The sequence below is a fragment of the Moschus berezovskii genome, chromosome 22 (genome assembly GCF_049115385.1).
Source record: "Moschus berezovskii isolate FMDL1 chromosome 22, NW_MosBer_1.0, whole genome shotgun sequence".
NCBI lineage: Eukaryota > Metazoa > Chordata > Mammalia > Artiodactyla > Moschidae > Moschus > Moschus berezovskii.
The window spans coordinates 8,306,501-8,333,269 of NC_142481.1; the positions used below are offsets into that span (position 1 = coordinate 8,306,501).

The window sequence follows — 26,769 nt, forward strand, 5'->3', positions numbered from 1 at the left end:
GGCCCCCAAATCCACCCACCCCTTGAAAAATGCCATAATTTATGCAGAAAAAGTCCAAGGCAGTTGATGGCCTCAGCCCATCTTCTTCCAGATGGTGAGTGAGGCGGTGAGCACTCCAGCCACAAAGATGGTCACTGTCTGCCACGTGGGTGTCCCAAAGTAGGAGAGAAGGCCGTCCTGGGGACAGGGACAGCAGGCACTTCAGCGACTCAGCCCAGGGGCAGCCCCTGGGCCAGCACATGAGGGGTCAGGGAGGGGTCAGAGGGCACAAGTAGGGGGCAAGGGCCCACTAGTGGGGAAGTTAAAGGATTATCATAGAACTTGAGGGATTCCAGAGGAATGGAGGGAGGCACAAGGGAGGGCAGCAAGGCATCAGGTCAGGGGTCACTAGGAGGTTGGAGGTCAAGGGTCATGGACAGGTCATTGGGCACCCTGTGAATCAGGGGTTGATCAGACATATGACCCCAAAATGGGGGAGGGGCACTCCTATGGTGGGCACAGGAAGGCCCAAGGGCCCCAGAGGAGCGGGGGAATGGGGTGGGGTTAAAGGTCTTACCCAACCACCCTGGTCCTGGATCCAGCCCAGCAGCCGCTCTCGAAGGAAGTCCAATGTCCAGCCCATGATGGTCCTGATCAACTCGGGCACCTTGGTGCACAGGGCCTGTGGGAATTGGGGTGGGCCTCAGGGACTGAGCCTTGTCCCTACTGCCTGGGGCCACTGGCCCCCCAGCCTCCCTTCTCACGCTCTGTCCCTCCTGCCCTTCTGCAGTCTCTTTTCCACTCACAGTCAGAATAAGCCTCATAAACTGTGATGTGGATCTCGTCCCTGTCAACTGCCTGTTCACAAACCATCTTATGGCTCCCTGGTACCTCTGGGATGAAAAAAGCGCAGCTTGGCCCACAGGGCCCTGTGTGAGGGCTCTCACTTGAACACATTCCAGTTTTCCTCTTGGTTTCTGCACCTCATTGCCCTTCTTCCACATCTTCATTCCTACCAAATTCTTCACCTGCCTCAGGACCTTGGCACATGCTGATTCTTCTGCCTCAACAGGCCTCAACCTTTTCCATTCACCCCTCAAAGCTCAGGTCTAATGTCACTTCCCCAGAGAGGGCTTTCTGATCTTCACCCCCCATACTCATGACCTACTTGTCAACTTCCTTAGCTTTCCTTCTCATCCTTTATCTCACTGCTTCTCACCTGTCGTCCCCAGCTCCACATAGAACCCTCCTACCACCCTGACTGCGTCCCTCTCACCTCTTACATTCAAGCCCCATCAGCTCAATCTTGCAAACACATTAAGGAATCTACTCCCCTCTCCATTGCTGCCACCTCAGTCATCCATTAGAGGACTGTTATAGGTACTCCTCGTCAGCTTTCCAGTTTTTGCCTTTGTGCCTCAGGATCCCTTTTTCTAAAAACTCACAATGGCCAAAATAATTCACTGGGCCTCCCCTCCCCCAATATTTTATCATGAGAATCTTCAGAGAAACAAAAAGAATTTCACAGTCAACAAGCATATACTCACAACCTAGATTCTACAATTAACATTTTGCTGTCCTTGCTAGACAAGAGGATGAGATGGTTAGATGGCATCACTGACTCAATGGACATGAGTTTGTGCAAACTCTGGGAGACAGTGAAGGACAGGGAAGCCTGGCGTGCTTCAGTCCGTGGGGTCACAGAGTTGGACACAACTTAGTGACTGAACAACAGTCCTTGCTAGAAAAATCTTTTCTGCTTATAAATCGGGTCACCTCACTCTTGTTTAAAACCAGCCAATCACTCTTGCTACACTCACAGTAAAGCTGGCTGGTCTTTACAGAGGCCCACAAGGCCCCTTGAAATCTGCCCTCATCACTCACTTGGGCCTCTCCTTACTCTGTTCTAACCACGTGGGCCTCATTGCCCTCAACACACCAGGCCTGGTCCTTTGCATGTGCTGTGCCCTCTCTCGGATACATTTTCCGCCACCTTTATATATATCACGCATCTTTCTGGTCATTCCATCTTAGGCTTTAATGTCACCTCCTCTGAGAAGTGGTCTTGTGGCTCCTTTGCACAATCATGTCACCAGAGTTTACTCTGCTCAGCACTCATCATACAACATGGGCTCCCTGAGAGCAGGGACCTAACCTAGTTCTGTTCTGCATCCTGGGTACCAAGTACAGGTCACACACATCATAAGCCCAATAAATGTTTCTTGAGTGCATGTGTGTGTATGTATAGGTCGCTCAGTTGTGTCCAACTCTTTGCGACTCTGTAGACTATAGCTGGCCAGGCTCTTCAGTCTATGGAATTCTCTAAGCAAGAATATTGGAGTGGGTTGCCATTTCCTTTACCAGGGAATCTTTCCGACCCAGGGATCGAAACTCAGTCTCCTGCATTAGCGGGAGGATTCTCTACCGTCTGAGCCACTAGGGAAGCCCGTGCTGAGTGAATAAATACATGAATGAAAAAGCTGATGAATAGCTGACTCTCTCCATTCCCTCTGTGGTTCCTGGGCTGTCCTGAGGGTTGACCTCTTGACTCCCAGGTCCTCTTAGGCCTGAAGGGAGCTTCCCTGGGCTCAGACCCCTGCAGCTGCCCACCTTGAGCACCAGTTTGCTGGCAAAGTAGAAAAGGGCGACAACCCGGCCCCAGTTGAAGTTGCCGTCGGAAAACATTTCAGCCGCCACTCGGAAAAAGACCTCTCGGGGAGAGTCTGTGTCCACGGCCGCAATCATCCTGCAAGAGAAAGGAGAGCCAGTGTTGGGGACAGAGGATCAGGCAGAGTGTGGCAACTCTGGTGTCCACCCCAAACCAAAGATAAAACCCGAGGACCGAGCCAGGCTGAAATCAAAAGAGGCCATCATGGGGGAAAGCCACGAGATATAAACTGTGGAAAAAGACTCCATGAAGGAGAGTTTCAAGATCCCAGGGCACGGGAAGGCTGGGAGTCCAGAGTGCTGAGTTGAGTGATGGGACCCTGGACCTCTGTGTCTGAAGGAAAAGGGGGCGGTGGGGCTGGACTCCAGCCTCCCAGTGGAAGTGGGGGTTGGGAGCTGGGACTCCTGGGTTCTGAGAGAGAAGGGGCTGAGTGGCTGGACTCCTGGGTCCCCAGGGCCACACCTCTGCAGCTCCATGTTACTGTCCAATTCATCTCCAATGCGCTTGAGACACTCGCTCAGCTTCTTGGTGGATGCGTCCTGGGGCGCCTGCTCCAAGCCCAGCTCGGGTGTCTCTCCCCCCATTCGCCCTGCTCGGTCCTGGATGAAACTAGAGCGGGAAAGGAGTTGCAGGGATGCAGAATCAGAACGGGGCCTCATTCCTCAAATCCGTTCCGCAATAATCAGACCTCAAACTCACCCCTGAAGCAAAAGGGCCCCTGTCTTCATGATCTGCTCAGAGCTGGTGGGCCCTAGAGGAGAAAGGAGGGAAGAGGTGCCTGGACTCTTGGGTCCTAGGAGGATCCAAGGAACTGAAGTGGCTCCTGATCGCTGGGAGAGGACAACGCTAGGGGGCTCTGCATTTCTGGGTCCCTCATAGATAAAGTGAAGTGGGGGCCCAGGCAACTGAATCCCCGATGAAGAAAGAAGCAGGGGTCCCGGGCCTGTTATCCTTCATTCTTCCCGGGGCGCGGGGAGGAGGCTGAGGAAACAATTCAGGGGTCCAGACCCCTGGCCTGAGGCGACTGAGGGGAGACCCGCCCCTCCCACCAGGAAGTGGTGCCGGCGACAAGCCCGGGCCTGCCCCCAGGGCTTGGATTATGGGGTTCTCCCGCTCCTTGGGGGACAGAGAACACCAGGCGGGAAGGGATCGGGACGCGGAGGCCGGAGAGCCGGGGACCCCCGGGGAGGGAGCGGGTGGAGGCTGGCAGCACCGGACCCGGGAGTTTCTATGCCGGAGTGCTTGGCGATCGCACGGCCCCGCACCGGCAGGAGGGATCGTGGGGTGGGCCGGCTGGGGCTCGCCCTCCCCCCGCCCGTCTGCCTCCCGCCTCACCCCCGCCTCTGGGTTGCTCCCCGGACCCGTCCATCACCGCCGCTCCCGCCGCCGCCTCTCGCCGGGTCCGCCCGGGCGGCCGCAGCACGCCCCTGGTCACGTGAGCGCCCCGCTGCGCGTACGTCCGCTCACGTGACCGCCCCTCAAAATGGCCGCCGCGCGCCTCTGCCCCGCAGGGCTGCGCGGAGTCCGCCCCGCACTTGCCTCACCTGCTCCTGGAGGGCCCGGCCCCTACCACGTGACTGGCCAGTCCGCACTGCCCTTTAGGAACTGGTCGTGGCGCGGTTCTGCCGGCTAAGCAGTGAGTCGCAGCTGTAACGTTTCTTCATTCCTGCAGTATTTTCTAAAGTTTCAGGGGGAACTCGAGCCCTTCGCGGGATAGACGGAATATCACAAGTCAAAAATAGCATTTATTGAGGCAGGACGTTCCAGATGATTAACGTCTATGAATGTTTATGTGTGTGTGGAAAAAAAAAAGAATTTGAAGTTCAAAAAGTGATAGATTGGCAGGGTGTGGACAGAGAGGGACCCCAAGAGAGGCTCCTGGGGTACTAGAAATGTGCTATACTTACTTGAGCATGTGCTGTGCTGTGTCCAGTGGTGTTCTATTCTTTGGGACCCCCTGGCAGACTCCTCTGTCCATGGGATTTCCCAGGCGAGAATACGGGAGTAGTTTGCTATTTCCTTCTCCGGGGCTTTTGCCCAGCCCAGGGGTTGAACCTGCATCTCTTGTGTCTACCGAATTGGCAGGCAGATTCTTTACCACTGAGCCACTTGGAAAGCCCACGCACATATTAAAAAATTCCTTGAGCTCTACACATAAGATATACACTTTAATGTATGGAAATGATTATATCGCCTTGTAAAAAGAAACTAGTAAGAAGAAAAAAGAACTGGGATTAGAAAATTTGGCTGGGTCAGATGATGAATGGTTTAGCATATAAGAGAAGGGAATCTATTTCCCAGGGGTGCCTGGGAGCCATGAAAATTGAAGATTATAGTGTCTTAGTCCATCAGCCTAACAGCACCAGTTTATTGACCGTCAATAAAGTTTATTGACCCATGAAGATGATGGAGATGACACAGCAGAGCAATCATGGAGCATCTTGACAGAGGAAAAGGAAGAGTTATTATTGGTTTGGAGGAAATGTAGAGTTAGGTGATGACTATATGATAGGCTCAAAGCCAAGCAGTTGGTGGACTGTGACAGGAACCAAGGTTCTGTATCCTTGCAAACTACAAGGTTAATGTGGGTGTGGACTGTTGGGTCCAGAAACTCTTTGCTCTGCACTTGAGTTGGAAATTGAAGCTGCTACTCTGTATCAAACGAGTTAGATCCCATAGGCAAAGGTGGGATGTTTCATTTTTACTAATAGAATTTTTAACGGCTTGATGATTTTAGAGAACAAAGTTTCTCTGTGAGTAAGAAAACATGTCCTTGGGAGAAATAGTGTTTCCTATTAATTTAGAAACTGGCTTTATTTGTGTGTTATTCCAGCCCAATGAATTAACCCTCCTTCCATCCCAATTACAGAAAAGGAAGAAAGGGCTTTTAATGCAGCCACAGATGTCTAAACAGTACAACTGTTAATTAGTTGGGGGAGAGGGAACCTTTGCCATGGTTCTGAAGTCAAAATTGTTTACAATAATAAAGACGCTATATCAGAACTATGGAGCCCGACTCCACCATGGACCCCCAATGAGACCTACAGGTATTCATACCCCTGTGTAGTCCCCTCCCATATTGAGTAGACTGACAGTGTGACTAATAGGATATTGTGGAAATGACAAAGTGTAACTTTCAAGGTTAGGTCATAAAAGTCACTGCAGGTTCTGCCTGGCTCTTTCTTGGATCATTTGCTTTATTAGAGGAAGCAGCTGCCATGTTGTAAGGACATTCAAGCAATCATCCTCTGGAGAAACACACATGTGGAGGAACCAAGTCCTCCAGTCACGTGAATGAGCGACTTTGGAAGCACATCCTCCAGCCCCAGTCAAGCCTTCCAATGACAGCTATCCACACCAACATCCTGTTTGCAACCTCATGGGAGATCCTAGGCCAGAACCACCCAGCTAAGCCACTCAGTTGATTGCCAACCCTCAGAAACTGTGTGAGACAATAAACATTTATTGTTGCTTTAAGTTGCTAGGTTTGAGGGCAATCAGTTACACAACAACAGATAACTAATACATCTAGGATAGTGAAAGTGAAGTCACTCAGTCGTGTCCGACTCTTTGCCACCCCATGGCTCCTCCATCCATGGGGTCTCCAGGCAAGAATACTTGAGTGGGTTGACATTTCCTTCTCCAGGGGATCTTCCCGACCCAGGAATCGAACCCAGTTCTCCCGCATTGCAGGCAGATGCTTTAACCTCTGAGCCACGTCTAGGATAAGTACAGCCTATTTACAGATAAGGAAACCAGGGCGGAGAAGATGGATTTGCCAAAATTGTCCAGTTCTTGTGGGTGCTGTCTCCAGGTCAACTGTGTCACTTGGACAGGGCTTTCTTTTCTGTTTTTTGGTTCTTTTTTTTACTTTAAAATTTTTTATATTGTCATTTGCTCTTTCGTTTTTGACACCTTTTTAAAAATATTGACTTATTTGGTGTGCCGGGCCTTAGTGCTGATACACAAGATCTTAGTCTTCATGTGGTATGTGCGATCTTTAGATGCAGCATGTGGGTCCAGTTCCCTGACCAGGGATTGAAACCCGGATGCCTGCATTGTGAGTGTGGAATCTGAGCCACTGGGCCACCAAGGAAGTCCTTCAGTATCTTTTAATAATAACTTATAATGGAGGACTTCCCTGGTGGTCCAGTGGTTAAGAATCCACCTGCCAATGCAGGGGACATGAGTTCCATCTCTGGTCCAGAAAGATTCTATATGCCACAGATTAACTAGGCCTGTGAGCCACAACTACTGATCCTGTACTCTCGAGCCAGGGAGTACTGAGCCCACGCGCCACAACTACTGAAGCTTGAGTGCCCTAGAGCCTTTGCTTCACAAGAGAAGCCACCACAATGAGAAGCCCATGCAGCACAGCTACACGGAGTAGGCCCCACTCACCACAAATAGAGAAAGCCTGAGTGAAGCAACAAAGACCCAGCACAGCCAAAAATAAAACAGATAAGTAAATAAAAACTTTTAAACAGCTTAGAAAAGAATATCAAAAAATATATATGTATGTATGACTGAATGGTGGAAGTAGAGAAAGGTTTCCTCTTCTTAGTCTCTAAAATCACCATGGACGGTGACTGCAGCCATGAAATCAGAAGACTATTGCTTCTTGGCAGGAAAGCTATGACAAACCTAGACAGTGTGTTGAAAAGCAGTGACACTACTCTGCCGACAAAGGTCCGTATAGTCAAGGCTATGGTCTTCCCAGTGGTCACGTGTGGTTGTGAGAGCTGGACCGTAAAGAAGGCCAAGTGCCGAAGAACTGGTGCCTTCGAACTGTAGTTCTGGAGAAGACTCCAGAGAGTCCCTTGGACCAGAATGAGATCAAACCAGTCAATCTTAAGGGAAGTCAACCCTGAATACTCATTGGAAGGACTGATGCTGAAGCTGAGGTGCCAGTATTTTGGTCACCTGATGCAAAGAGCTGACTCATTGGAAAAGTCCCTGATGCTGGGAAAGATTGAGGGCAGAAGCAGAAGAGTGTGTCAGAGGATGAGATGGCTGGAAGGCATCACTGATGCAATGGACATGAACTTGGGCAAACTTCAGGAGACAGTGAGGGACAGGGAACCTGGTATGCTGCACTCCATGGGGTCACAAAGTGTCAGACACGACTGGGTGACTGAACAACATGACTGAATTACTTCTCTGTACACTTGAGAGCCCTGGTGGCTCAGTGGTAAAGAATTCACCCACCAAGCAGGAGATGCAGGTTTGATCCCTGTGTTGGGAAGATCCCCTGGAGAAGAAAATGGCAATCCACTCCAGTATTCTTGCCTGGGAAATCCATGGACAGAGAAGCCTGGCTGGCTACAGTTCATGGGGTCACAAAAGAGTCAGATATGACTTGGCGACTAAACAATAGCAGCACTTGAGAGTAACACAATATTGTAAATCAACTATGTTTCAGTTTAAAAGCAGAAACTGACTGCCACGCCAGGCGAAGAAGAACTCTGCACAGCGAGGCTGGGCCACAGAGGAGTGGGCCAATGTGCTGTAGATGCTGAGTTATTGAGGGTCAGAGGTAAGCTGGTTTAGGTAAGTTCCTGGGGTGAAGAACAACGAGTAGGATTTCTGCTTAGACACACTAAAAATGAACCCATTTCTCGGGTTATAAAAGTTATACTACAAGTACTGGTTCACTGTCACTGTGTAACAAGTCATCCCAGAGCTTAGTGGTTTCAGTTCAGTTCAGTCGCTCAGTCGTGTCCGACTCTTTGCGACCCCATGAATCACAGCATGCCAGGCCTCGCTGTCCATCACCAACTCCCAGAGTTCACTCAAACCCATGTTCATCCAGTCGGTGATGCCATCCAGCCATCTCATTCTCGGTCGTCCCCTTCTCCTCCTGCCCCACATCCCTCCCAGCATCAGGGTCTTTTCCAGTGAGTCAACTCTTCGCATGAGGTGGCCAGAGTATTAGAGTTTCAGCTTTAGCATCAGTCCTTCCAGTGAACACCAGGATTGATCTTTAAAATGGACTGGTTGGATCTCCTTGCGGTCTGAGGGACTCTCAAGAGTTTTCTCCAACACCACAGTTCAAAAGCATCAATTCTTCGGCGATCAGCTTTCTTCACAGTCCAACTCTCACATCCATACATGACCACTGGAAAAACCATAGCCTTGACTAGACAGACCTTTGTTGGCAAAGTAACGTCTCTGCTTTTTAATATGCTGTCTAGGTTGGTCATAACTTTCCTTCCAAGGAGTAAGCGTCTTTTAATTTCATGGCTGCAATCAGCATCCACAGTGATTTTGGAGCCCAAAAAAATAAAGTCTGACACTGTTTCCACTGTTTCCCCATCTATTTCCCATGAAGTGATGGGACCAGATGCCATATCCTAGTTTTCTGAATGCTGAGCTTCAAGCCAACTTTTTCACTCTCCTCTTTCACTTTCATCAAGAGGCTTTTTAGTTCTTCTTCACTTTCTGTCATAAGGGTGGTGTCATCTGCATATCTGAGGTTATTGATATTTCTCCCAGCAATCTTAATTCCAGCTTGTGCTTCATCCAGCCCAGCATTCCTCATGATGTACTCTGCATATAAGTTAAATAAGCAGGGTGACAATATACAACCTTGATGTACCCCTTTTCCTATTTGGAACCAGTCTGTTGTTCCATGTCCAGTTCTAACTGTTGCTTCCTGACCTGCATACAGGTTTCTTAAGAGGCAGGTCAGGTGGCCTGGTATTCCCATCTCTTTCAGAATTTCAGATGGTATTCCCATCTCCACAGTAAGTTGTGATCCACACAGTCAAAGGCTTTGGCATAGTCATGAAGCAGAAATAGATGTTTTTCTGGAACTCTCTTGCTTTTTCCATGATCCAGCGGATGTTGGCAATTTGATCTCTGGTGCCTCTGCTGCTGCTGCTGCTAAGTCACTTCAGTCGTGTCCGACTCTGTGTGACCCCATAGACGGCAGCCCACCAGGCTCCCCCGTCCCTGGGATTCTCCAGGCAAGAACACTGGAGTGGGTTGCCACTTCCTTCTCCAATGTGTGAAAGTGAAAAGTGAAAGTGAAGTCGCTCAGTCATGTCTGACTCTTAGCGACCCCATGGACTGCAGCTGACCAGGCTCCTCCATCCATGGGATTTTCTAGTCAAGAGTACTGGAGTGACCTTTTCTAAAACCAGCTTGAACATTTGGAAGTTCACGGTTCACGTATTGCTAAAGCCTGGCTTGGAGAAATTTGAGCATGACTTTACTAGCGTGTGAGATGAATGCAATTGTGCGGTAGTTTGAGCATTCTTTGGCATTGCCTTTCTTTGGGATTGGAATGAAAACTGACTGACCTTTTCCAGTCCTGTGGCCACTGCTGAGTTTTCCAAATTTGCTGGCATATTGAGTGCAGCACTTTCACAGCATGATCTTTCAGGATTTGAAATAGCTCAACTGGAATTCCATCACCACCACTAGCTTTGTTCGTAGTGATGCTTTCTAAGACCCACTTGACTTCACATTCCAGGATGTCTGGCTCTAGGTGAGTGATCACACCATCGTGATTATCTTGGTCGTGAAGATCTTTTTTGTACAGTTCTTCTGTGTATTCTTGCCACCTCTTCTTAATATCTTCTGCTTCTATTAGGTCCATATCATTTCTATCATTTATGGCTTAAAACAACAATTATTTTATTATCTTTGATAGACCCATGGATAGTGAGATTGAGCCAGGTTCCCTGGGCAGTTACAGCTTGGGGTCACTCAACGTCTACAGTCAGATGATGGCTAGAACTGGAAGAGCAGGGAGACTGAAGGGTGTTGGGACCTGATGGAGCATCTCTTTGTTTTCATGGAGCCTCAAGACTTTCCGTGTGGTTCCTTTTTTTTTTTTTTCCTATCCACACAAAGAAACATTTATTAGGCACCAACCATGGCTGGATGGCATCACCGACTCGATGGACATGAGTTTGAGTGAACTCCAGGAGCTGGTGATGGACAGGGAGGCCTGGCGTGCTGTGATTCATGGGGTCGCAAAGAGTTGGTCACGACTGAGCGACTGAACTGAACTGAACTGAATGAACCAAAAAAAGGACTTCCTGGTGGCTCAGACAATAAAGCGACTACCTGCAGTGCTGGAGACCTGGGTTTGATCCCTGGGTCAGGAAGATCCTCTGGGGAAGGAAATGGCAACCCACTCCAATACTCTTGCCTGGAAAATCCCATGGACGGAGGAACCTGGTAGGCTACAGTCCATGGGGTCGCACAGAGTCAGACACGACTGAGCAACTTCACATACATACATACATGGACCAAAAACTGTGTTAAACAAATCCACCAATACAGACATTCAATTCTCCCTATAAATTTCATTGTGTATATGGTTGTCTCTTCCAGTTAAGTTAAAGAAAGCTCAGAGAATCTTTTTAAATCTTAGAGCGGATTCTAGTTTCTAAGGTTAGCCATTACATATAAATATTAAAAGAATTCCCTAGAGGCCCAGTTGGTGAAGAATCCTCCTGCAATGCAGGAGACCTGGGTTCGGTCTCTGGGTTGGGAAGATCCCCTGAAGAAAGGAACAGCTATCCACTCCAGTATTCTGGCCTGGAGAATTCCATGGACTGTATAGTCCATGGGGTCACAAGAGAGTCGGACACGAGTGACTTTCACTTTCATAAATATTAAAAAACTATTGAGTAGGGGTGAGGACAAAGTTGACCTTTTTTTCCAATGCCGAAAATCCTACAAAGGATGAAAATTGGACAGCGAAATTGACAGGAGAATCCGAAGGTGATCATTTCACTTTGGAAGATGTTGAGCTGAAGGTGGTAGAAAGATATTCATCACAGATGTTCGTGTGTGTGTGTGTGTGTGTGTGTACACTCAGTCATATCCGACTCTTCCCAACCCCGTGGTCCATAGTGCATCAGGCTCCACTGTCCATGGAATTTCCAAGCAAGAATACTGGAGTGAGTTGCCATTTCCTTCTGTCCCTGTGGTTTTTTAGTGTGGGATAGTTTCGGCTGCCTTACAGCTTGGTGGCTTTGGGACCGCCAAACTATTACCTGATGGTTGAAGGTTTCAAGAGAAGTTCAGCTAACAAAGAAGAAATTGCACTGCCTTTCCTGATCTGACCTCCAAAATCAAACAGTGTCAGTTCTGCCATGTTGCACCAGCTCCATAGGAGTCAGGAGCCCACTCTGCTTCTGGGGAAGGGAAACTAGACTCTACTTCTCAGTGGAGGGATATGAGCGGGGAGAGAAGATATCTTTTGAAAATATAAGATGGCGTGCCAGTTCAGCTGCTTTAGCAAAGATCAGTATAACAGTGGCTTAAACAGTGCAGAAGTTTATTCCCCTCTCATGTAACAGTCCAAGAAGTTGCAACCCTAAGTGCTATTAACAGTGAGTATAGTTCCACAGTGTCAGAAAGTATGATGGTTAACTTTTTTTAAGATTTATTTTATTTATTTTTGGCTGCGCTGGATCTTTGGTGCTGCCAGGGCTTTCTGTAGGTGCAGTGAGTGGCTGCAGTGCGTGGGCTTCTCATTATGGTGACCTCTCTTGTTCAGAACACAGGCTCTAGGCAAACAAGCTTCAGTAGTTGCAGCATGTGGGCTCAATAGTTGTGGCTCGTGGGCTCAAAAGCGCTGGCTTGGTAGTTGTGGCACAAGGGCTTAGTTGCTCCATGATATGTGGAATCTTTCCAGACCAGGGACCAGACCCATGTCCTCTGCATTGGCAGGTGGATTCTAAACCACTAGACCACCAAGGAAGCCCCTGACGGTTAACTTTACGTGTCAACTTGAGTGGACCACAGGGTGCCCAGATGTTTGATCTAAAATTATTCTGGATATTTCTGTGAGGGTGTTGTTGCATGAAATCAATATTATATCAGTAGATTTAGTGAAGTAGAGTGCATAAAATGCCTGAATAGAACCAAAAGACTGACCCTCCTCTGAATAAGAAAGAATTCTTTCTGCCTCATTATCTTAGGACTATGACATTAACTTTCTTCCCACCCCTGGACTCGTCAGGCGGGATTTTCCCTTCCTTGTCATTTAGCCACTGCTAAATGGACTCCTGTTTCCTCTTCTAACTACCTAACACAACCCTCTCATCCTCTGTCACCACCTTCTCTCACCCTCAGTCTTTCCCAGCATCAGGGTCTTTTCCAATGAGTTGGCTTTTTGCATCAGGCGGCCAAAGCATTAGAGCTTCAGCTTCAGCAGCAGTCCTTCCCGTGAATATTCAGAGTTGATTTCCTTTAGGATAGACTGGTTTGATCTCCTTGCTGTCTAAGGGACTCTCAAGAGACTTCTCCAGCACCACAGTTTGAAATCAGTTCTTCAATTAAGCCTTCTTTATGGCCCAACTCTCACATCTGTATGTGACTACCAGAAAAACCACAGCTTTGACTATATGGACCTTTTGTTTGCAAAGTGATGCCTCTGCTCTTTAATATGCTGTCTAGGTTTCTCATAGCTTGCTCCTCAGAAGAAAAAGTATGACAAGGTTTGACAAGCAAACAATAGAAAACTCATTTAACTGATGTCTCTCAGTGTTCTGAAATTTCTACCAAATTTCTTATTTCCTCATCCTGAGAGTTATTAGTGTCATAAACCCAATATGTCCATCTCATCTTCTAGAATGTGGTAGATATGAACTTCCTAGATTCTCTGTAGTTCATTCAGGTCACATGACTAGTTTTGGCCAATACATTCTAAGATTATGTGTATCACTTTCATGTCAGAGCATTTATGTTTTGGTACAAAAGCTTCCAGGGTGTTCTTTCCTTGGCCACACTTGACCAGCAGGACTCCAGATACTAGTGGCTCTGTCAGTTTGTGTCCCAGAAAGATACAGTCCAGAGCTCTCAGTCAATATATAACACAAGTGAGGAAAGAACCTTGTTATGCTAAGCTGAGATTTGGGGATTGTTTGTTACTACAGCATAACCTAACGTATACTCACTACTATGGTAAAATATGGAATTGAGATCTTTCTTAGAGCACAAAGTTAACCCTAATTGGCTGACCAAGTGCCCACGTATAGCCCCTTTCTAACTCTCTGTAATTTGGGTGGGAATGACTTCCTACCCCTGCCACACAGAAGGGCATATGACCCAGGCTTTACTTGAATACTTGTGAACATTCCTGTTGAAATGACTCTCTATACCTTTTTTTTTTTTTTAAGCAAAGGTTTGTTTTGATTGTAAAGATTATTTTTTTGATGTGGACCATTTTTAAAGTCTTTACTGGGTTTATTACAATATTGCTTCTGTTTTGTGTTTTTATTGCTGTTTGTTTGTTTTGGCTCTGAGGCATGTGGACCTTAGCTCCACAATTGAGGATCGAACCACACCCCCTGCATTGAAAGGTGAAATCTTACCACTGGACCCCAGAAAAGCCCTTTGTTTTTAATATTTTCCTTATCTGTTTATTGGGCTGTGCCCCGTCTTAGTTTTGGAACTTGAGACCTTTGATCTTCACTGTGGCGTGCAAAATCTTTAGTGGTTGCCTATGAACTCTTAGTTGTGCCATTTGGGATCTAGTTTCCTGACCAGGGATTGAACCCAGGCCCCCTGCACTGGGAGCATGGTGTCTTGGCCACTGGACCACCAAGGAAGTCCCATGATTCTCTATACCTTAATGGGAGCCTGGAGCTTCTGGAGGCCTGACCTCAAAGTGAAGGGCCATTGGCTAACATCTACAGAGAACCTACTGTGTGCTGCTGCTGCTAAGTCACTTCAGTCGTGTCCGACTCTGTGTGACCCCATAGACGGAAGCCCACCAGGCTCCCCCGTCCCTGGGATTCTCCAGGCAAGAACACTGGAGAGGTTTGCCATTTCCTTCTCCAGTGTGTGAAAGTGAAAAGTGAAAGTAAAGTCGCTTAGTCGTGTCCGACCCTTAGCGACCCCATGGACTGCAGCCTACCAGGCTCCTCCATCCATGGGATTTTCTAGGCAAAGTACTGGAGTGGCTTGCCATTGCCTTCTCCGTACTGTGTGCTAGGGCCCATTTAATCCTCACCAGAGGGTGTTAAATGGCAACCCACTCCAGTGTTCTTGCCTGGAGAATCCCAGGGACGGGGGAGCCTCCTGGGCTGCCGTCTATGGGGTCGCACAGGGTTGGACACGACTGAAGTGACTTAGCAGCAGAGGGTGTTTAGTGTGGTATCTCCCATTTACTGATGACGAGACAAAGTCAGAGAGAGGCTAGGGAGGGTGCAGTTAGGGACACCTTCTCCCCATACACTCTTCCCCAGTCAAGGTCACACGGGCTGAGGCAGGCAAGCTGTGGATCTTCCCACACATGTCTGTTCCAGGAGCTTGTGGGAAATACAGTCCTGACCCCACCTTCCCCCACTCTCATCCTTCCAGCCAATTTATGCTCTAGTAACCTCTTTGATGGTGGGCTCTCTCCAGCGCCTATCAAACCACCACTGCCAAGATCTCTGTGGAAATCACAACTTTATTATTTATTTTATTTAATTTTTGTATTTACTTTGCCATGCCCTGAGGCTTACAGGATCTTAGTTCTCTGACCGGGGATTGAACCCAGGCCCCAGAAGTGACAGTGCCGAGTCCTGACCACTGGACAGCCAAAGAATTCCCAGCATGTCTTTATCTGTTCAGGGCATACATCAGCGTTTGTCTTGGGGGAAGGTGATTCCAATGGCCTTCCTCACCTCCTCGAGGATGTCAGCCAGGAGCTCACTTTCCACCAGAGGAATCACAGGACTTTCCTTCAGGCCTGGGGGAGAGTACAGTTAAGGACACCCTCCTACTCATATCCCAGAGACCAAAAGAACTGCAATTCCCAGAATCCCATGAGGCACAATAATTCATGGTTGTAACATATGGATGCTACAGGTGTCCTGGGATATGTAGTTCTAAACAGTTGCTTGGGTGGATGAGGGGTAGGGAGGATACCCACCTCCACTACCAGGCTTGCCTTGCTACCCTCCTGCCCTGCCACCCCTGTTCTCCACATGCTTACCTTTCTGCAGGCATTCCCGGACATGCCTGGCCTCATAACTCATGCCCATTCCATTTGTAAAATTGAACTCCTTGCCTGGGGCTGGAGGCAGTGGGAACTCCTTATGCTCTCCCTTCACCACCAGCTCTGTTGGGCTCCAGCAGGGGTTGAGGAGCTGAGAGAAGAGATAAGAGGTGGTCCTACTGCCCTCACCAACAGGGCTTCTCAGGAGCCTCTCTTTTGTCAGTTAAGCACTGATCACCCGCCATCCTCAGGGATGTTTGGGTCACCACCCAACCTAGCCCTGCCCTGGTTGCTGGGGTTCCTTAGCATGAGGCTTGCCACAGTACAAGCCTGTCTTGTCTGTTCATTTCCCCAGGAACAAACCTTTCTGTAACCCTATACTCAGGCCTTGAAGACAGATTATCGTTGCCTCTGTGGAATCCCCTTTGCAAGGAGGAGCAGAGACAACCCATCACCTTCTTATCCATTTTGTTTTAGCCCCCGGGGAAGCTTAAATTATTCCCATACCCAAGTCTAAGTCAAAATGGAAATACAGAGATACAGTTGGGGCAGATTCTGCAGTTCCAGTTTGGGGCAGGGTATAAATTCTTCTGCTGAGAATAGAATTACTTTCTAGCAACATGGCTCCAGGAAGCCCCATGAAGCTGCCATTTGATAATGCCCATATTCTGTCCTGAGTGCAATTCCAAAGGTTATAGCTGCTCTCACAGGGTGGTGACTAAGAACTGGATTCTCCCAAGAAAGGACTAAGGATTTTGGACAGACGAATGCATTCACCCTCAGGAAGGAGCCTGGAGGTCCAAACTCCATCCGATGGCCTAGTAGCTGAGGATGAATTTCTTATCAGTGGTGTGGGAAGAGGCAAGTTCAGTCCCCATTCAGCTCCAACAGCCACGACTGGCCTATTCTTCTCGCTCAGGGCCCTGGTTCCCAGTACTTGGATCCATCCTAGCTCAGCCAATCATGCCTCACCTGGGCCATGCCCTTGGTACCACTCACGGAGACCGTGTTGGAGAGTTGGGCAGAGATGCTGCAGGTGAAGCTGCCGTGGACCCCTCCTGGGTACTGGAGTATCACAGTGACAGTGTCGTCCACACCTGGGGGAAGGCACAGGACAAGGGCAAGCCTGGCCTCACATCCTGCCTGAGTGCTTCCCTGGTGGCTCATTGGTAAAGAGTTCGCCTGCCAATGCAGGAGAAACAGATCGATCCCTGGTCTGGGAAAACCGCACAAGCTGCAAGGCAACTAAGCCAATGCACCACAACTCCTGAACCTACGTGCTGATGCTACTAAAGTTTGCACGTCCTAGAGCCAGTGCTCCACAAGTGAAGCCACTGCAACATGAAACCCACACACTACAAGTAGAGCGTAGCCCCCAGTCGCTGCAACTAGCGAAAGCCTGAGCAGCAGTGAAGACCCAGCACAACCAACAAAAAAAGTCCCATCTGAAGAACCTGGGGCAAGAAATCTTTTTTTTCTTAAGTTTTAAGTATTCATTTGGTTGCACTGAGTCTTAGTTGCAGCATGTGGGCTCTTTTAAGTTGCAACACGCGAAATTTTTAGATGCAGCATATGGGAATCTAGTTTCCTGACCAGGGATTGAACCCGGGCCCCCTGCACTGGGAGTGCAGAGTCTTAGCCGCTGGACCACCAGGGAAGTCCTGAGACCTCATCTCTAATATGACAATGAGAGATACTGAAGCCGGAAGTAGTGATATGTCCTGCCACATGGATGAACCCTGAAAACACGTCAAATGAAAGAAGCCACACACAAGTCACATGTTGCAGGATTCCATTCATATGAAATGTCTGGTGCCATGTGCTCAGTTGTGTCCAACACTTTGTGACTCCCATGGACTGTAGCATGACGAGCTCCTCTGTTCTTGGAATTTTCCAGGCCAGAAGAATATTTGGCAAATCCATAGTACCAGAAAGCATATTTGTGGTTGGTTAGGGCTCAGGGGCATGGGGAAATTGGTGTTTTTGTTTTTGAGTAATAAAAATATTCTAGAATTGATTACAGTGCAGGAGAGATAAATTGGGAGAGATTGGGATAGACATATACACACTATATAAAATAGATAACTAATACGAACCTACTGTACAACACAGGGAACTCCACTCAATGCTCTGCAATAACCTATATGGGAAAAGAATCTAAAAATAGTGGCTATAGTATATGCATAGCTGGATCACTTTGCTATATACCTGAAACTAACACAACATTGTAAATCAAATGTGTCCATGCTGCATTTGCTATATGATGCATGCATGTGTGTGCTAAGTTGCTTTGATCGTGTCCAACTCTTTGTGACAGTTGTCCGCCAGGCTTCTCTGTCCATGGGATTCTCTAGGCAAGAATACTGCAGTGGGTTGCCATGCCCTCCTCCAGGGGATCTTCCTGACCCAGGAGTCGAACCCACATCTCTTATGTCTCCTGAGTTGGCAGGCGGGTTCTTTATCACTAGTGCCACCTGGAAAATCCCATAAAATCAACTATACTTCAAAAAAAATTAATTTAAAAATTGATTATAGTGATAAATGTACAACTCTGTGACTATACTAAAGCCACAAAATTATATACTTTCAATGAATAACTCGTATAGTATGTGAATTCTATCACAGTAAAGATATAATCTAAATACATAAAGAAAAATATGCTAAAAAAGTAAAGAGAGAGAGACTTCACTTCTCTAAGCCTCAGTTTCCTCCTCTGTAAATACCTGTTGTATAGGTTTGTGAGAATCAGTTACCTGATCTCTGAAATGGAGATAAGAGAATCTGCCTCTAGGGCCATTTCAAGTATTACATTAAGTGTTATAAAATGCAGTGTACTTAGAAGACTATTTAAATGACAATAAGTGATATATAAGCATTAGTTAAAAATTAAACACAGCAGGTAAAGTACTAGCTTGGTTCCACGTCAGGCAGGCCACAGATGGAGGAGCCTACTGGCTCAGCCCTCTCTCTCTTTGGAACTTGGGATCCTGGTTCCACCATCTGGCATGGGGGAGCCTCATTATCTGACCAAGAATCAAACCTGCAGCCCCTGCAGTGGAAATGCAGAGTCCCAGTGGCTGGACTGCCAGGCAAGTCCCCCGACTCAGCTCTCTTTTAAGCCCAAGTTCTTATCCCAGGTCTGCTGTGTGACCCTATTGGATAAGTCACTACCCCTCTCTGCACTTCAGTTTCCTAATCTGTAAAATGGGGACAACTTTATCAGAAAGGTCATATCTATTATAACCCTAAAGTTATAATCTATAATAACCTTAATATCTATTAAGGTAGCACTTAATAAACGGGATCTGTTTTTATAACTACTATTTAGCCTAGGAACTGGCCAGATGTTAGATGGAGACAGTTTTTCTAAAGAGTGACCTTCATCTCATGTACTATTTTCCTGGCTAATCATTGCTTTCTGCGGTTTGCAAAGATAGCCACAGTAATTCCTCTTGTTCCTCTATGAGTGCCTCTTTGCAGTAGCTCCTTCCATCAAGAGGTAAAGTCTATTTGCCCACCTTTGAAAAATCTGAGCTGATGTTGGGCCATGGAACAGTGGCAAACATGGTAGAAGCAAAGGCCTGAAAAGTGTTTGCATGCTGAGGTCCACCTTCCTGTTGCTCCACCTGGAACTCTGAGACCACCATATGAATGAACCTGAGTTAGCCAGCAAGAGAGGCCATGTGAAGGAGAACCAAGCCTCCCCATAGAATAACCAACACCTGCGAGACATAGTGAGTCCATCCTAGAGCATCCAGCTCCAGTGGAGCAGCCAGCCAACTGCACCTGTATGACTAAGACCAGCAGAAGAACCACTCAAGCTGAGCCCAGCCCAAATTGCCAACCTACAGGCTCACAAGCTAATAAATCATTGTTATTTAAGGTCACTAAGTTCTAGGGTAGTTCATTATGCAGCAAAGGCTAACTGAGACAAATGCAAAAAATAATAATAATATTCAATAACTGCTTACCATTTGCTTCAAAAGTTGTTTCATTAACTTCTTATGATAACTCTATTATTGACATTTTACCTAATTAAAACTAATTAGGTAACTAATTGGTAACTGATTGAGACTCAGAGATTTTGTATCCCTTGGCCAACATCACACAGCAAAGTCCCAGCACAGACCCTGTTCACACTCTCAACTCTGAGCCCAGGCTGGAGGTGGCTTGGGTGGCTTCATATGGGAAGTTTCTCTAGCTGTCTAACCTGATGCTCATCAGGGAGGAGAGTTATCCCCAGCTCACTGCTCCCAGTAAGAGAGGATCACTCCTTTTATAGTCCAGGATATTACCTGGTGGCTCAGTGGTAAAGAACCTGCCTGCCAACGCAGGAGACAGGTTTGATCCTGGTCTGGGAAGATCCCCTGAAGAAAGAAATGGCAACCCACTCCAGTATTCCTTGCCTGGAGAACCCCATAGACAGAGGAACCTGGCATGTTATGGTCCATGGGCTCGCAGAGTCAGACACAACTTAGTGACTTGACCAACCAACCAACCAACCGAGTCCAGGGTAGACTGTACCTGTTTCATGGCGCCTTCCCACAGCTGAAATCTTCTCCGGCTTCTGCCCACCGAAGACCATGGAGATGAACTGGAGGCAGTAGATGCCAAGGTCTAACAAGCCACCTCCCGCCTGGGCCCAGTCTGTGGCCCGGTGTACGTGGGTGAGATTCTTTCCAAATTCTGCCCGAACCACCCGAAGGTCCCCCAGAGTTCCCTGGGCCAGGACAGACCTCAGAGCCTCTACAGCAGGGAAGAACCGGGTCCAGATGGCCTGCAGACCACAGAGGGAAGAAAGCAGGATGCAGAAAGAGAAGGAAAGCGATCAGGACCCAGAAGTTAACCAACCAGTTTTTCTCTCTTTGAGGACTCAATCTTGAGTGGGTTCCCACCGCTCCCCAGACAAGGCCCCTCTGTCTTCCTTCCACAGCCTGGCAGTCCCCAAGCTGTGTCTAGCCTGATCCTGTCTGCCAACTTCTCTCCTCTCCAGTCCTGCAGCCCCAAGGCCGGCCTTGTCCTTCCTTATTTGGACCATTACACCAGTCCCCCAATGTTATGGGCTGAATTGTCTTCCCACCAAATTCATGTTGAGGCTCAGCCCCTCCCCAGAACCTCCTAATGTGAGCGTATTTGGAGTGTGCATATGTGTGTGTATGTTTGTTTGTTGCTGCATCTCATGGCATGTGGGATCTTATTTCCTAGACCAGGGATTAAACATGCGCATTCCCTGTATTGGAAGCATGGTGTCTTGATCACAGGACTGCCAGGGAAGTTCCCGAGGTGGGGTTTTTTAAAGAGGTAATTAAGTTAAAATGAGGTCATTAAGGTGGGCCCTCATCCAATAGGACTGGTGTCCTTAGAAGAAGAGGAAGTTAGGACACAACTCTGCCTAGAGGAAAGACCATGTGTAAACATAGGGAGGAGGCTGCCATCTGCAAGTCAAAGAGAGAGGCCTCAGGAGGAGCCAACCTTGCTGACACCTTGACTTCTCTAGCCTCCCAGAGTGTGAGAAAATATTTATTTTTTAAATTTTATTTTTACATTCTAAAAATTTAATTATTTTTGGGGGGGTCTTCACCATGAGGCTTGCGGGATCGCAATTTTAAACCCAGGCCACTGTAATGAAAGCCCAGAATCCTAACCACCAGGCCACCAAAGAACTCCCCAGAAGTATGGGAAAATAAATCTCTGTTGTTTTAGCCACCTGGTCCGTTAGTGGCACTTTATTATGGCAGCCCTGGCAAACTAACATGCCCCGTCTCTCCCCTCCAGGCCAATCCCCACAGGGCCCAGAGGGATCTTTCCTTCTGCAAGAGCTGACCCTGTCTCACCCCTGCCCAGTCCCCTTCTGTTGTTCCCCTTTGCCTAACGTCAGCTTACACTTATTGGGTATATATTATGAGCAAGACAATATGTACATGCTGTGCATAATGAGTCCTCCCAACATCTCTGCCAGATAGTTATAATTATGTCCATTTTTTAAATCAGAAAACTGAGGCTCAGTTGAATCAAATTATTTGCCCAGGGTCACAGAGCTAGGAACTGGGCAACTGGAGTCTGGAGTCCTCTGACTCTAAAGCCAGAAATTTTGACCTGTCCAAGATAAATTTCATAATAATGAAATGAAATCTGCCAATTCTTGTTTTAAGTCTTAACTCTGTTTTCCTTCTCTGGCCTATTTACCTATGCAGACGCTCTTCTGAAAGGCCAGCCTCTACCCACAGGAAACCTCCTTGATCGTCACCCAAGCTGGGACAGGGTGTCTGTGCTCCATGAACTGCTCAGTCCTATGTCCACAAAATCCCATGCCCATGGACACTGGGGTTACCCATTTCCATGACCAAAAGTGATCTCGAGCTCCTTGAAAACTGAACCTCTGTCTTGTATGTTATGAGTCCCCAGTTCCTAGGATTGAATCTGGTACACATTGCTGCTGCTAAGTCACTTCAGTCATGTCCAACTCTGTGCGACCCCATAGACGGGAGTCCACCAGGCTCCCCTGTCCCTGGGATTCTCCAGGCAAGAAGACTGGAGTGGGTTGCCATTTCCTTCTCCAATGCATGAAAGTGAAAAGTGAAAGTGAAGGCGCTCAGTCGGGTCCAACTCTTCGCGACCACATGGACTGCAGCCTACTAGGCTCCTCTGCCCATGGGATTTTCCAGACAAGAGTACTGGAGTGGGTTGCTATTGCCTTCTCCGTGGTACACATTAGGTGCCAATAAAAATGAAGAAATGATAAATTCACAGAACTTGGGCACTGATATCTTCACTACTTCTTGGGCACATAGAACTTTGTGGACTAGGAGGCTCAGCAATACTGAGCGTGTGATAACTAGATAGAACATGGGGAAGTAAGAGCTATTGTGACTACTGGCAGAACCTACAGCAAAATGTTTAAAAACCATAATACTCAGACTTCCATGGTGGTGGTCCAGCAGTTAAGACGCTGTGCTTCTGAAGGGGGCACAGGTTCCATCCCTGTTCAGGAAAGTTCCACATGCCTCTTGGTGTGGCCAAAAAGAAAAAAGAAACCTAATGCTCCTTAACAGGAAAATAGCTTGGGGTGGTGGTGGGGCGGATGGTGTCATATGGTGGCCATCTTAACTTCTGGTATTAGCCATTGCTGTTGGTGGCCATTTTAATTAATGGGAGTTTGCAAGATGTCAAAGGCCCCAATAGGTAACCAAGTCTGATAAGGGTAGAAACAAAAGCAGTTTGACATTGAGGTTTGGTAGGGGGTTCCTCGGTACTGCGGATCTCTAACTCTAAATCCACCCAAACTAAACCCATTGAGTTTTTTGTGCCCCTTTCACTATCAGCATCTTTTTTCGGAGATGCTGACACACAATCCTTCAGGCGGCCATGTTTGCTAAGGGCCAAAAGCAATGGCTCCCACCCATGGGGGGATGTTGCTAGTAGATTCCCTGACATAGCTCAACGGCATCCCGACAAACACAAGGACCCTGGTTCATTTTGTGGTCATCTTAACTCTTGACAGTCCACTCTTGTGTTCCTCCAAAACTGTCGACGGACAACCACGTTTATCCATGGCAGGTAGCTCTAATGTGGGATGTTAGAAGGGCCCTCCACCCTCACCTCCATAAAGAAGAGGCCTCGGGATCGGGCCTCAGCAACCATTTCACGCACTTCGGCAGCGTTCACGCCCATGGGCTTCTCGCACAAGACAGCCTTGCCCGCCTTCAGGCAGAGTAACACCGCAGCCTTGTGCTGGGGATGCTGGGTGCCAATGTAGGCCACCTCTATAGAGGGAGGAGAAAGGTAGAGATCAATAGCCACACCCACTGAGACCTCCGGCACCGCCCACCGTTTAGAGGCCCCGCCCCCAAGCTTCCAAGAACCTGAGTTCCACCAAGCAGGTAGGAAGTCCTACCGCAGTGGTCAAACTCTAGCCTCCCATTTGGACAGAGCTAAGGGCTTCTGCTTTATTGACTAAGCCACAGTCTTTGACTGTATGGATCACAACAAACTATGGAAAATTCTTAAAGAGATGGGAACACCAGACCACCTGACCTGCCTGTTGAGAAATCTGCATGCAGGTCAAGAAGTGACAGTTAGAACTGGACATGGAACAACAGACTGGTTTCAAATAGGGAAAGGAGTACATCAAGGCTGTATATTGTCATCCTGCTTATTTAACTTATAGGCAGAGTACATCATGAGAAATGCTGGACTGGATGAAGCACAAGCTGGAATCAAGATTGCCGGGAGAAATATTAATAACCTCAGATATGCAGATGACACCACCCTTATGGCAGAAAGTGAAGAAGAACTAAAGAGCCTATTGATGAAAGAGGAGAGTGAAAAAGTTGGCTTAAAACTCAACATTCAGAAAACTAAGATCATGGCCTCTGGTCCCATCAGTTCATGGCGAATGGGGAAACACTGGAAATAGTGACAGACTTTATTTTTTGTGGGGGGGGGCTCCAAAATCACTGCAGATGTTGACTGCAGCTATGAAATTAAGACGCTTGTTCCTTGGAAGAAAAGTTATGACTAACCTAGACGGCATATTAAAAAGCAGAGACATTACTTCACCAACAAAGATCCATCTAGTCAAAGCTATGGTTTTTTCAGTAGTCATGTATGGATGTGAGAATTGGACTATAAAGAAAGCTGAGAACCAAAGAATTGATGCTTTTGAACTGTGGTGTTGGAGAAGACTCTTGAGAGTCCCTTGGACAGCAAGGAGATCCAACCAGTCCATCCTAAAGGAAATCAGTCCTGAATATTCATTGTTAGGACTGATGCTGAAGCTGAAACTCCAATACTTTGGCCACCTGATGCGAAGAACTGACTCACTGGAAAAGACCTTGATGCTGATTGAAGGCGGGAGGGGAAGGGGACCACAGAGGATGAGGTGGTTGGATGGCATCATCAACTCAATGGACATGAGTTTGAGTAAGCTCTGGGAGTTGGTGATGGACAGATAGGCCTGGCAAGCTACAGTCCATGGGGTCACAGAGTCGGACACAACTGAGCGACTGAACTGAACTGAACTGAAGGGCCTCCCTGATGGCTTAGAGGCAAAGAATCTGCCTGCCAATGCAGGCAACTCAGGTTCGATCCCTGGGTCAGGAAGAGCTCCTGGAGAAGGGATGGCAACCCACTCCAATATTCTTTCCTGGAGAATCCCATGGACAGAGGAGCCTGGCAGGCTACAGTCCATGGGGTCGCAAAAGGGTTGGTCACGACTTAGCGACGAAACAACAACAAAACCATTCTCTGCTGCTGCTGCTGCTAAGTCACTTCAGTCGTGTCCGACTCTGTGTGACCCCATAGACGGCAGCCCACCAGGCTCCCCCGTCCCTGGGATTCTCCAGGCAAGAACACTGGAGTGGGTTGCCATTTCCTTCTCCAATGCATCACTCTGTTTCCTTCAGATTATTTCCAGTCTTCTGAAATTATCGTATTCACTCACTTAGCCCTCACAACGCCACCAAGAAGTAAGATTACTATTTTGCCCGTTTCAAAAATGAGGAACCTGAGAAGGGCAAGCAGAAGACAGGAAAATGCCCACTCAGCCAGTCTGACTCCAGAGCCAGGCTGTTGTCCAACTACGCTGTCCTGCCTCTCCATCCAGGCCCAAGCCACACGGGTCGTATTTAAAACCTGAAAGGCCTCGCTCAGAAATTCAAGCCCTGCCTTTATCGCGGAGGTGTGGCCCCTACTCGCTATTTCATGCTGGACAGATAATTTCAGACGAAACCGGTTCCTATCGCCCCGCCTGCCAGCCCAGATTTCCTTCGGCAGCCCAGAGGGATTGGCTCATTGCTCAGAGCCTCGCTTCTCCTACGGAGCAGCCTGAAATCAGCGCCCCCTGTGACGCCCCCTCTCCCCCGCCGCCGCCTGGCCCACTCACCCACGTCAGGGTCCTTGGCCAGTTCCTCATAGGATCCGTAAGCCTTGGGGATGTCGTGTTTCTTAGCAAACTCCTTCGCCCGGCTCAGGTCACGGGCTGCCACCGCCGCTACCTAGAGGGACGCCTGAGTCAGACTGGAGGGGCTGGGGCAGGTAAGCAAGACGGGTGGATGGGAGGGAGGTGATGGAGAAGCCCTCGGTGGGGGAGGGAGAAATTGACAACTCCCAAAACGGGGCAAGGGGGAGTGTGGTCCTGGGGGATGAGGTGACCGGGGGCTGGACACCTGGGTTTGGGAAAAAGAGATCTGAGGCAGACGATTATTCAACCCCGATTATTAAACTCCCTAATATTTAAATTTCTTCCTTACACAACAAATCAGATCAAGACTCTCCCAAACCTCGCGTAATTCGTGTTAAAAAGACAGAGGAGAGAAAAGAGCGATACGGATTTTGAGGTTGCTTCACGGCCTTGTGGGGCTCGGAAGTCCAGAAGCCTAGTTCCCTCCTCCCTCAGACGCCCCGCACACTCTTCCCCAGGTCTCTGGAGAGAGGGAGGACCTGGTGCTCAGAGCGAGGCAGCATCCGCAGCACCGTCGTGAAGTCGCTGGAGATAAGGCCAGCCGACACGATGCCCCAGCGAAGCGCCATCGCTGCAACCCGGAGTCCCAAATGTCCCTACCTTTCCCCGGCGGGAGTTGAGGACCAGATGTCGGGCGCTCCGGGGGGCGCGGCTTTTTCCCCGCCCCCATTGCTTCTACGCCGCTCCTCATTGGCCACGGCGCCTGTGCGCCCTGCCAGTGCCAAGGCAAAGGGGACGGATATTTATTTCTAGCATCCCCATTGGAACAACGCACCGAAGGCTCCGCCTAATAGGGATGGGCCAAAAACACTTCGAGAGTTGTCTTCCCTAGAGACTAGCATGCGACACAAGGAGAGGCGCTTTCTTTTCCATTCAACTTCGAGCCTTTGAACTTACCTCTCTTTTGATCAGAAAGCCGCGTACTCTTAGGAACTGTCCAGAGGGAGAGAGAGGATAATAATAGCAAAGGTAATATATTCACTGCTGCTGCTACTGCATATTTCTTAACTGTTAATATTTATAGAACGCCCGTAGAAGTCCAAGGTCCGTAGCTCCGTGCTTTCCTTTCCCCATCCCTAATTTCTCACCACAAACCTGCGAATGATATTCTATTGTGCCCTATTTACAGACGCAGAAACAGACTCAGAAAGCCATGATCATTTTTAGCTAGGAACAAGAACAATAAATAAAAAGACTGGCCAAATTCAC

General features: G+C 48.2%; 2 protein-coding genes and 1 long non-coding RNA gene across 5 annotated transcripts; 1 reads left to right on the forward strand and 2 right to left on the reverse strand.

Annotated features, from left to right (window-relative positions):
* On the reverse strand, positions 1-4,086 carry BAX (BCL2 associated X, apoptosis regulator). Of its 3 annotated transcripts, XM_055411652.2 has the most exons (6): positions 3,983-4,086; positions 3,347-3,398; positions 3,110-3,256; positions 2,590-2,725; positions 557-661; positions 2-177 (listed from the first exon to the last, which is right to left on the reverse strand). In XM_055411652.2, the coding sequence occupies exons 1-6, from the start codon at positions 4,014-4,016 to the stop codon at positions 73-75; spliced, it is 579 nt and encodes a 192-aa protein (XP_055267627.1). In that variant the 5' UTR covers positions 4,017-4,086; the 3' UTR covers positions 2-72. The 3 variants fall into 3 exon arrangements, with proteins under 3 accessions (XP_088686024.1, XP_055267627.1, XP_055267628.1); XM_055411653.2 differs by lacking the exon at positions 3,347-3,398 and having other exon boundaries at positions 3,983-4,041; XM_088829898.1 differs by lacking the exons at positions 3,110-3,256; positions 3,347-3,398 and having other exon boundaries at positions 1-177; positions 3,983-4,068.
* Positions 3,976-26,144, forward strand: LOC129546574 (uncharacterized). Its single transcript, XR_008683904.2, has 4 exons — positions 3,976-4,283; positions 8,070-8,197; positions 21,794-25,634; positions 26,019-26,144. It is a non-coding gene; the product is annotated as an uncharacterized LOC129546574 (long non-coding RNA).
* On the reverse strand, positions 15,045-26,176 carry DHDH (dihydrodiol dehydrogenase). The gene is made up of 7 exons (XM_055411651.2): positions 26,040-26,176; positions 25,483-25,594; positions 23,199-23,362; positions 20,124-20,376; positions 16,572-16,696; positions 15,597-15,750; positions 15,045-15,350 (listed from the first exon to the last, which is right to left on the reverse strand). Exons 1-7 carry the CDS (start codon positions 26,127-26,129, stop codon positions 15,241-15,243), a joined length of 1,008 nt encoding a protein of 335 aa, XP_055267626.1. The 5' UTR covers positions 26,130-26,176; the 3' UTR covers positions 15,045-15,240.
* Positions 26,177-26,769: the final 593 nt, after the last annotated feature.

What these genes read in the sequence shown, in the direction of transcription:
- BAX (XM_055411652.2), bottom strand. Translation starts at nt 4,016, where the DNA reads ATGGACGGGTCCGGGGAGCAACCCAGAGGCGGGG. An exon ending in AGTAACATGGAGCTGCAGAG is followed by an intron (nt 2,726 to 3,109) that starts GTGTGGCCCTGG and finishes TTTCTCTTGCAG; the next exon opens with GATGATTGCGGCCGTGGACA. An exon ending in CCAGCAAACTGGTGCTCAAG is followed by an intron (nt 662 to 2,589) that starts GTGGGCAGCTGC and finishes CAATTCCCACAG; the next exon opens with GCCCTGTGCACCAAGGTGCC.
- DHDH (XM_055411651.2), bottom strand. Translation starts at nt 26,129, where the DNA reads ATGGCGCTTCGCTGGGGCATCGTGTCGGCTGGCCTTATCTCCAGCGAC. An exon ending in TGCCTCGCTCTGAGCACCAG is followed by an intron (nt 25,595 to 26,039) that starts GTCCTCCCTCTC and finishes GCGTCCCTCTAG; the next exon opens with GTAGCGGCGGTGGCAGCCCG. An exon ending in GAGGCCTCTTCTTTATGGAG is followed by an intron (nt 20,377 to 23,198) that starts GTGAGGGTGGAG and finishes TGTGGTCTGCAG; the next exon opens with GCCATCTGGACCCGGTTCTT.